Raw genomic sequence first — 10080 nt, 5'->3', positions numbered from 1 at the left:
TTTTTTTTGTGCTATGGGGTGTACATACACCCGAAACGAAACAAAGAAAATATAGCGGGGGGTGGGGGGGGTGAGACAATACACAGACAAATACAAATATATTAATAAATACAAAAACTAATAAATTCAATCAATACAATTAAAAGCAAACCCTAACTCATCTCGTATTTACACGTGCCTTGGGGGCCCCTTGACTGGGGGGCCCCTTGCCAGGGGGGCCCCCTGGTGGGGGGGCCCCCTACCAAGTGGGGCCCCTTATAGGGTGGCGGGAGGGTACTTGATTGGGGGGCCCCTGATGGGGGGGGGGCCCCCTGGATGGGGGCCCACCTGGATGGGGGCCCCCTTGGATGGGGGCCCCCCTGGATGGGGGACCCCCTGGTTGGGGGCCCCCCTCGACGGGGGCCCCCCTGGATGGGGGCCCCCCTGGCTGGGGGCCCCCCATTTGTTTCCCTTTGTGTTAAATTAAAAGGGTTCAGTTGGGGGCCCCTGGGGGCCCCCCTGTGACGGTGAGTACATCTCCTAGATGCCAGTCCTTGAAGGAGTCGACCAAAACCCCACATTCTGCTGGAGCGGAGACACTTTCTTTGGGGTCTTTCCCCACCCGCAAGGAGACAATGCGAGCGGCCTGCATGCATGCATGCATGCACGCATGCATGCGCATGCATGCGCATGCATGCAGCCCAAAATTTGGATATAGATGGTGAAAATCCTGCTGCTGTAACTGCTCTAGTTGCTGCTGCAGGTGTTGCTGTTGCTGCTGCTGCTGCTGCTGCTGCTGCTGCAGCCAACTGCACACCCTCAACCCATTACCCAAACCCTAAACCCTAAACCCTAAACCCTAAACCCTCACGTACTTCTTTGATGCAGCGGCCGTTTCTCTCGATTCTTATGGTGTCTCCTTTCCTCAGTTTTCCGCTCAGAACGTCACAGCCAGCAACAACTAAACCCTGCATGCATACATGCATGCATGCATACATGCATGCATGCATACATGCATACATGCATGCATGCATGCATGCATGCATGCATGTAGAAAACAAAGCCCCAAATATAAACCCTACACTCTATCTTATGTTGTTACAATAAACAAACCCCTTAATCCCTAAACCCTAAACATCTACAAAAGCAAAACCCTCAAATACACAGCTACACACAAACTCATACAAACCCCACACACACAAGGGTTTAGGGTTTAGGGTTTAGGGTTTAGGGTTTAGACCTACGTTTGAGAGGGGGAACAGCTGCTTTACAGATGCCTGGGCCCCACGAAGGCTCTGTACCCCCTCGGGGCCCCCGGGGCCCCCAGGGCCCCCGGGGCCCCCGGGGGCCCCCGGGGCCCCAAAGAGCTGCGGAGACAGCAGCCGCTGCTGCACTGCATGCAGAGCGTCATAGATGACGTTACATTCTACCAGCTGGACCCCCGCTGCTTCTGCTGCTTGCTGCAGTTCACATGCGTATACACCCCAATATATATGTATATATATATATATATATATATATATATATATATATATATATATATATATATATATATATATATAGGTGTGTGTGAGCTAAATATATTTATGATGAATATATTACAAAGAAATGCATTACTAACGAGTATCTTTATACTGAACCCATAAACCCTAAACCCTAAACCCTAAACCCTAAACCCTAAACCCTAGAATATATATATTAATATAATCAACTGTATACAAATCTTACTCTTGTTGTTTTAATTATTTTTGTTGCAAAGGCAACAAGCACCCCCGCATGTTTGTCTCCGTCTATACAACTCAAAACATCCTGGGGACTGCATTCTCCTGCTGCAGCTTTCATCACCTTTACCTGTCTCCTTTCTTTCGGCTGCATTGAGCTGTCTCCTTCACCAACACCTGAACACCTGTCTCCTCCTGGGGGGCCCCCTAGGGGCCCCCCCTGAGGAGGCCCCACTTGGGGGCCCCCTGGGGGCCCCCCTGGGGGGCCCCCGACCGGGGCCCCTGCGGGGGGCCCCGCTGCACAGGGAGCGTTGGAGAGGCTTAACTGCCAGGGGCCCCCAGGAGAGGTACGATAGGCAGCAAGACCATCAAGAGCAGCAGCAACTGCAGCAGCAGGGCCCTGGGCCCCCGCACGGATCGTTACAGGTAATATAGACTCCTGCAGCAGCAGCAGCAAGGATGCAGCGCATGCAGCAGCAGCAGCAGCAGCAGCAGCAGCAGCAGCAACTGCAGCAGCAGGGTTTTCCTGCGTTTCTTGCCCTGTATCTTTCGTGCTTGCTGCATGCACAGTGTGCCACTTCTTTGTCTCTGCTGCTGTTGCTGCAGCAGCAACAGCAGCAGCAGAAGTGCAGCAGCAGCAGCAGCAGCAGCAGCAGCAGCAACAGCTCACCTCCAGGGACTGGTCCTTTTGCAGTGCAGCCAGCACCCGCTCTCGAGAAGCTGCTGCTGCTGCTGCTGCACCTGATATGCTCAGATCCTTGAGGCGGCGCTGCAGCAGCAGCAGCAGCAGCAGCAGCAGCAACAGCAGCAACAGTCACAGCAGCAGCAAGAACACAACCATATATATATAACACTGAAGGAGAAATATATCACCGACCCAAACCGACTCAAGACACCCTCTGCTGCTGCTGCTGTTGTTCCTGCTGCTGTTGCTGCTGCTGCTGCTGTTGCTGCTACTGCTGCTGCTTTTATTTATATATATCCTTACCTCCCTCTCTCTCTTTGCCTCTGCCTCAGACGCCACCACCTTTATCTCCTCCCCCAAAGGGGGCAGAGCATCCGCAGCAAACCCAAAAACTTCTGCTGCTTGCGAGGCAGCAGCAGCACGAAGCGTGCCATCAGGGGGCCCCCCGGGGGCCCCCCTGGCGGCCCCCTTGGGGGCCCCCTGGGGGCCCCCTACGCGCCCAGGCAGTACCTCGGGCCACCGCAAGCTCCGCACACGGCATATTGTGGGGCCCCCCACCACCCAGTCTCCTACCCTGCAACACATGCTAAACCCTAAACCCTAAACCCTAAACCCTCAACCCCCAGATATATCTCTCAACTTGCTCTTCACTACCCAGGGGCCCCCTCTACTGCTACTACTTCTCTCGTGGGGGGCCCCCCTAGCCCTGGTGGGGCCCCGCTAACCCCTTTGGGGCCCCCATGTACCCCCGTTGGGGGCCCCCGCTGCACGTGGCTGTGTGTGTATTGCAGGGGCCCCCCCTGCAGAGTATTTGAAGGATGTGGGGGCCCCACCTGATGGTTCCTTCCTTTATTAAAACGATTGCACTGCCGCCTGCTGCTTTGCTGCAGCTTGTCTCCAGCACGAGGCCCCGTCCCTGTGTATAAGGAGAGGCCCTGAGGCCCATCTCCTCTGCCTGCAAGGCTATACATTCGAGCAGCTGCTGCATGCCGTAGGGGTCATCAGGGCCCCCTGGGGGCCCCTCTTGGGGGCCCCCTGGGCCCCCCACTGGGGGGCCCCCAAAACACTCCAGGTACCCTTTTGCATTCACAGCAACCACCTGCACGGGGCCCCCCAATGGCTCCGTTAGTAAACCCTCAGCAGCCAAGTCCGATAACACTCGCGCGCCTGAGGCCCCAGACAGAAAGTCCTTACCCTTTGGGGGGCCCCCTAGTGAAACCCCAGGGGGGCCCCCACCGTGGGGGACCCCCTTAGGGGGGCCCCCAACTAAATCTGTCTTTGTTATGACGACAACAATCGGCAGAGATAGATCCTTGCATGCCTAGAACCAGAAGATAAAAAAAAAAATAAAAAACACCAATACACCCCACCTAAACCCTAAACCCTAAACCCTAAACCCTAAACCTTAGGCCCCAAACCTTAACCCCTAAACCCTAAACCCTAAACCCTAAACCCTATATGGTTCAGACCTGAATACAGTGTCTAGTCTCTTGCTGCAGTCCTTCATTCGCAGCCACAACCAGCAGCACAACATCTGCTGCTTTTGCTGCTCTCAAACGCATGCAAGAGAAAGCCCCATGGCCAGGTGTATCTAAGAAGGTAACGCTGGGGACAGATGCAGACACCGACGCAGGTAGATACACCTGAAACAACCATACACCAACAGCAGCAGCAGCAGCAGCAGCAGCAGCAGCAGCAGTTGGAGCAGCAGCAGCAGCAGTTGGAGCAGCAGCAGCAGCAGTTGGAGCAGCAACAGCAGCAGCAGCAGTTGGAGCAGCAGAAGCAGCAGGAACACGAGTCGTAACAGCAGCAGCACAAGCTGCAACAACACCACCAGTTGCAGCAGCAGCAGCAGCAACACAAGCTGCGGCAGTAGAAGCAGCAGCAGCAGCAGTTGCAGCAGCAGCAGCAGCAGGAGAAACAGAAGTTGTGGTTTAGGGTTTACCTGAAAGCAGCCAATACGTTGGGTGATACCCCCTGCCTCCTTTTCTATATAGGGGGCCCCCCCGATGCATCTAGGGGCCCCCCTAGTACCCTGGCTGTTACCAGGGGGGCCCCCAGGGGCCCCAGGGGCCCCCTCTTGTTGTTTGCTTATAAGGCGGAGGGCCCCCAACAGGGTTGTCTTGCCGTGGTCTACGTGCCCTAGCACTGCTACGACAGCAGCGCGAGGCTGCAGCTCCTCTGCAGGTGGGGGGCCCCCCTTGGGGGCCCCAGTTTGACGGGGGGGGCCCCCCTTGGGGGCCCCACCTTGACGTGGGGGGCCCCCCTTGGGGGCCCCCTCTCGACGCTGCGGGGCCCCCTGAGTTGAAACATGTGCCCCTTTAGGGGCCCCCAAGGAGTCAGCATGAGAGGCCCTTGCAGCTGCAGCAGCAGCAGCAGGTGGTGTTTTACCCGTTGTTTCTGTGTTTGTTTCTGCTGCAGTTGCTGCTGTTGCTGTTGTTGCTGCTGTTGCTGCAGCAAAGTCATCCTGAGCTGTGGGGCCCCAGTGTTTGTCTGGGTCTGTTATGATACTGCTGCTGCTGCTGCTGCTGCTGCTGCTGCTGCTGTTGCTGCTGTCTAGGGGCCCCCCCATATCCCCTAAGAAGCCTAGCGAAGCCAAATCATCAGCATCTGTCTCCTCACTAAACAGAAATTCTCCTGTCTCCCTTTCTCTCTCTCTTGTACCCAATCGGCTGGGGGCCCCCCGACGGCTACGGGGGCCCCTACCTCCTCGTCCTTGGGAGCGCTGCTGCTGCTGCTGCTGCTGCTGCAGCCGCCGTCTACCAACCCCTTCAAGCCCCTCAAGTACAACAACCCCACCCTCATCTCCGGCAGAATCAAGGGGCCCCTGGTGGCTGTCGCTATCCAGGGGCCCCCTCAAAGGGTACTCTTCTTCAGCAGACGCAGCAGCGTCAAAAAACCCGTGGAGGGGCCCCCCGGGGGCCCCCCAGGGGCCCCCCCCAACCCCATCTGCAGTGGCTTTCTCACGCCGTCCTGTAGACACTTCTGGGGGGAAGACCCTAGACAGCTGGGGGCCCCCAGACGACTGGGGGCCCCTAGACAGCAGGGGGCCCCCAGGGGGCCCCTGGTCACTTTGGGTCAGATGCAGAGCTAGCTGCCATCGGTTGGAGGTGGCGGCTGTAGGCGCCTTGAGAAGCTCCACGGTGCGGGAGGCCCCCACAGGTAATATCTGTAAAACAGCAGCAGCAGCAGCAGCAGCAGCAGCAGCAGAAGGAGCAGCAGCAGCAGCATAGTTGAATGATCTATAAGCAAAAACACAGAAGGAAAGGGCACTGTTCAATACATCCTGTAGAGAAGCATAAAAAACAAGAAATAATAAACACAACAACAAACAACAATAACACTATCAAAAGCAGCAGCAGCAGCAGCAACAGCAGCAGCAGCAGCAGCAGCAGCAGCAGCAAGACACTAACTTACTGTTGTGAGGTCAAGGGCTCTCAGCTCCGCCGGAGAGAGAGGTTGCCCATTCCTCCTGAGGCCCGATATATGAAGAAACCCAAATATCTTGGGGGGCCCCCCGGGGGGCCCTGGGGGCCCCTGGGGGCCCCCTATATCAGAAGGCAGCAGCTGCAGCATGGCGTACCGACTCCAAACCCTAATGCATGCGCCAGGCACGGAGAGGCCCTCTCGCAGCTGCGGCCCCGAGCTTACAGGCCAGGGGGCCCCGGGGGCCCCTCTATGGGCCCCAGTGGGGGCCCCCCTTGGGGGGGCCCCCAGGGGGGCCCCCACCTCCCTAGGGGGTTCAAAATGGGGAGAATGGCCAGGCAAAGAATACCCGGAAATTGGAGGGGCCCCCCATGCACCTCTATGCTGCGGGGATAGATGCGTTGCTGCTGCTGCTGCTGCTGCTGATGATGATGATGATGTTGATGCTGCTGATGGCGTTGTTGCTGGTGTAGCCAGAGAACCTGGCGCTGCTGCTGCTGCTGCTGCTGCTGCTGCTTCTGCTGCTGGTGCTGTTAAAGGGGGCCTCATGCGGTCCAGAAAGGGTTCAGGCGGCCCTAAGGTACCTTGGGGGCCCCCCGCTTGATGATAGAAGGAAGAAGCAGGGGCCCCCCTGGTTGTATGTGAAGCAGTCTGTACCCTTCCAGAAGAAGGGGGCCCCTGTGCATGCAGCCCCGGCGCAACTGAAGCCTCTCTGTGGGGCCCCTGACGGGTGGGGGCCCCCTTCCTCTTCTGGGGCCCCGGGGGCCCCCCCGGGGCCCCGGGGGGCCCCTCATCGCCAGCCCTAGGCCAGGGGCCCGTGCTGACAGTCCCTCGAGGGGGCCCCTGAAAGGCATCCCTGTTGTTTTCTTGTCTCCACTTATAAAAAGGTGTTTGTCTCCTCTGCTCTGGGGTTGTGTACCCAGTCTCTATCGCCCTAGGGGCCCCCAACGGGGGCTTGGGGCCCCCCCCCGAGGCCCCAGATCTCTGCGCTGCCCCTTCTTCATTCTTATAGGCAAAGCAAGGGGGGGAGAGGGAGAGGCGGGGGCCCCCTGCAATGCATAACGGAGGGGGTACGGGGGGCTGCAGCGTTGCCTTGTGAAGGAACGATAGACAGGAGGCCCTTGGGGGCCCCCAGGGGGCCCCTGATGGGGGCCCCCTCAGCGAGCTAACAATACAGGGGGCCCCTAGAGGCGATATGAGCACGCAGAGACAAAGAAAGAAGGCCTGTACCCTCCGGGGGGCCCCCAGCATCCCAACAAAGACTGCCTGCGCGCGCTGCCTGTGGAAGCGGGGCCCCCTGGGGGCCCCTGGGGGCCCCTATAAAGGGCCCCCTTCAAGAAGGAGGTGTATGCTGCTCCGTAGGAGGGGGGGGGCCCCCTCAAGGGACAGACAAACCCCAGACAGGCTGTCGGCGCAGGTGGGTTTGGGGGCCCCTGCGGGGCCCTGAGCTTAAAAACAACTTAAAAAAAGAAGAGAAAAGGATCAAAAGAAAAGCAACAGATTCAAATGATGCATCTATAACAACCAAAGGGAAAAAAGGGGGGGCCCTTGTGAGGCCTCAAGGCCTCGGTAGGGGCCCCCCGGGGCCCCTGTGTACAAAAAAGAGAGAAATAAAAGCAAGCAAGGGGAACTGAGTTAGTTTGTATTGTTTACATTTATATAATTAATATTACTAAAAGATAAAAAGATATTTACGCGCTCTACACAGGGCCTGACACCGAGGCAGGGGCCCCCTATATACAATAGCAAGGGGGCCCCCGGGGGCCCCTGCTGCAGCGCAGGATACATGTATGTATGCTGGTGTTTGTGTTTGGTTTTTGTCTGTTTTTTTGGCTGTTAAGACAATTCATTCATTTGTTTGTTTCTCCTATATAGACACCCTCTGGCGCTGCACGTTGCTCAGCCTGCTGCTGCGTGCTGCTGCTGCTGCTGCTGCTGCTGCTGCTGCAGCTGCTGCTGCTGCTGCTGCTTGTCGTCGTCTGCTGCTGTTTTTATCTCCTATTCAGCAGCAAAAGTAAAAAGTAGAGACTCTTTCCTGCTGCATTTACGCCCTATATAGCTCCCCCTCTAAACCCTAAACCCTAAACCCTAAACCCTAGGCGGCGGCGCCCTCCTTAATGGCGATAGGGGCCCGTATACCCTGCAGGAGCCGACCTTTGGGAGCCCTGTGGGGCCCCCGGGCCCTATGTCTCGCTGGGGGGCCCCTGCAGCGGCCCTTTGGGGGGCCCCTAAGGCAGCAGCAGCCGCTGCTGCAGCAGCAGCAGCAGCAGCAGCAGCAGCGGCGGGGCCTTAGTACCTTAACTGCGGGGGCCCTCGTTGCAGTACCCTCTAGGGGCCTCCTCTCTATATCCGGGCCTGAAGCTGCTTCGTAAGCCCCCCTATCCCTTTTGTCTCCATTTGTCTCTTTTTGTCTCCTTTTGTCTCCTGCTGCATGGGGCCCCCCACCTCACTTGCTGCTGCAATGCTGGGGGGCCCCCCAGGGGCCCCCTATCTAAAGAGTGCTTATTCAGGGGGCCCCTAGGGGGCCCCCAAGAGGGATAGCCTTTGGGGTTTTTCCTGGGCCCCCTGCAGCAGCACTGACACGGAGCATGTCTTAGCTTGTTGTTGCTGTTTCTTTCTCTTCTTTCTAGGGTTTAGGGTTTAGGGTTTAGGGTTTATTTTCTCTCCTTGTATCCCCCTTTATGACTCTTTTATTTTATCTTTCTTTTCTTTTTTTGTCTCCTGCTGCAGGCTGTTACAAAACCTCATCTCTCAGGACCTCCGCTGCTTCGCCCCTGTGCTGGGGCCCCAGGCAGCAGCAGCCCTGGGGCCCCTGGGGCCCCCGGGGGCCCCGGGGCCCCTCACCCGCTTGCAGGTGAAGCCGAATACGAAGCAGCAGCAGCTTCCGGATAGCCAGACGGCCTTTCCGCTGCCCCCCAGAGCCTTTAACCTCTGCAGCAGCGACAGCAGCAGCGACAGCAGCAGCGACAGCAGCAGCAGCAGCAGCAGCAGCAGCAGCAGCAGAATTCAGCAGCTGCGGCTCTGGCGACGCCCTGCAGTTGCAACAGCATTTTTAAGTGCTAAGGGTAGAGTGCTTGCAGATGCATTACTTCTTTGGAGGTAAGCCCTGCTGCTGCTGCTGCTGCTGCTGNCTGCTGCTGCTGCTGCTGCTGTTGCTGCTGCTGTTGCTGCTGCTGTTGCTGCTGCTGCTGCTGTTGCTGCCTGTGCTTCTCCCCATTTGTCTCCTTTTGTCTCCTTTTTGTCTGTATTTGTCTCCTTTTTGTCTCCTTTTGTTTGCATTTGTCTCCTCTTGTCTCCTTTTTTCTGCATTTGTCTCCTCTTTTCTTTATATATCTCTATTTGTCTCCTTTTTGTCTCCTTTTGTCTGTATTTGTCTCCTCTTCTCTTCATTTATGTCTATTTGTCTCCTTTTGTCTCCTCTTCTCTTTATTTATCTCTGTCTGTCTCCTTTTTGTCCCCTTTTGTTTGCATTTGTCTCCTTTTTGTCTCCTTTTGTCTCCATTTGTCTCCTCTTTTCTTTATATATCTCTATTTGTCTCCTTTTTGTCTCCTTTTGTTTGCATTTGTCTCCTTTTGTCTCCTTTTTTTGCTGCTGCAGAGACACCACGGATGGGTCTCCTCGTTTTCTTTTGGATGTCGGCGCGGGGGTACTGAGCCGTCTCCTTCTTTACCTTAAGGTATTTCTTTTGTCTCTTTTTTGTCTCCTTTGTCTCTTCTTTTTGTCTCCTTTATCTCTTTTTTTTGTCTCCTTTATCTCTTTTGTTTGTTTCCTTTTCCTCTCCTTTTTGTCTCCTTTCTCTCTCTTGTTTGTCTGCTTTTTCTCTTTTGTTTGTCTCCTCTCTCTCTTCTTTTTGTCTCCTTTTCCTCCTCTTTTTGTCTCCTTTCCCTCTTTTTGTTGTCCCTTTTGTCTCTTTCTTTTGTCTCTTCTGTCTCTTCTTTTTGTCTGCTTCTTTACCTTCATGTCTCTCCTTTGTGTCTCTTTTGTCTCCTTTGTGTCTCTTTTGTCTCTCACTTGCATATTCTCTGTTTGCGTTTTGTCTATACATTCGTTTTTCCTGTCTCCGTTGCTTCTGTCTTCTTCTGTTATGTTCATTTGTCTCCTGCTGCTGCTGTTGCTGCTGCACTTGCTGCTGCACTTGCTGCTGCTGTTGCTGCTGCTGTTGCTATTCGTTTTTCTGTGTTTATTATGTGCCTCCGGGTGCTGCTGCTGCTGGAATGATTTTAACTCAGCTGCATTTGCTGCTGCTGCTGTTGCTGCTGCTGCTGTTG

At 55.8% G+C, this 10080-nt stretch overlaps 2 protein-coding genes across 2 annotated transcripts in view; one reads left to right on the top strand and one right to left on the bottom strand.

Moving 5' to 3' along the window:
* Nucleotides 1–472: 472 nt before the first annotated feature.
* On the bottom strand, nucleotides 473–7062 carry EMH_0007040 (elongation factor Tu GTP binding domain-containing protein, putative; the record flags this gene model as incomplete). The annotated part of the gene is made up of 9 exons (XM_013497791.1): nucleotides 473–625; nucleotides 1224–1439; nucleotides 1831–2139; nucleotides 2371–2469; nucleotides 2689–2959; nucleotides 3219–3706; nucleotides 3855–4028; nucleotides 4331–5554; nucleotides 5803–7062. 9 exons carry the CDS (start codon nucleotides 7060–7062, stop codon nucleotides 473–475), a joined length of 4194 nt encoding a protein of 1397 aa, XP_013353245.1.
* Nucleotides 7063–7928: 866 nt separating this feature from the next.
* The window catches only part of EMH_0007030 (uncharacterized protein), a gene marked incomplete at both ends in the record, with an annotated part of 13018 nt that continues 10866 nt past the window's right edge, over nucleotides 7929–10080 (top strand). Inside the window, 3 exon segments of the mRNA XM_013497790.1 lie at nucleotides 7929–8179; nucleotides 8542–8910; nucleotides 9410–9488. Of these exon segments, the coding sequence (XP_013353244.1) occupies nucleotides 7929–8179; nucleotides 8542–8910; nucleotides 9410–9488 (699 nt within the window).

This window comes from Eimeria mitis, genomic scaffold, assembly GCF_000499745.2.
Source record: "Eimeria mitis Houghton genomic scaffold, Emh_scaff293, whole genome shotgun sequence".
NCBI classification, from domain to species: Eukaryota; Apicomplexa; class Conoidasida; order Eucoccidiorida; family Eimeriidae; genus Eimeria; species Eimeria mitis.
This window is presented reverse-complemented; position numbering and strand designations above follow the sequence as displayed.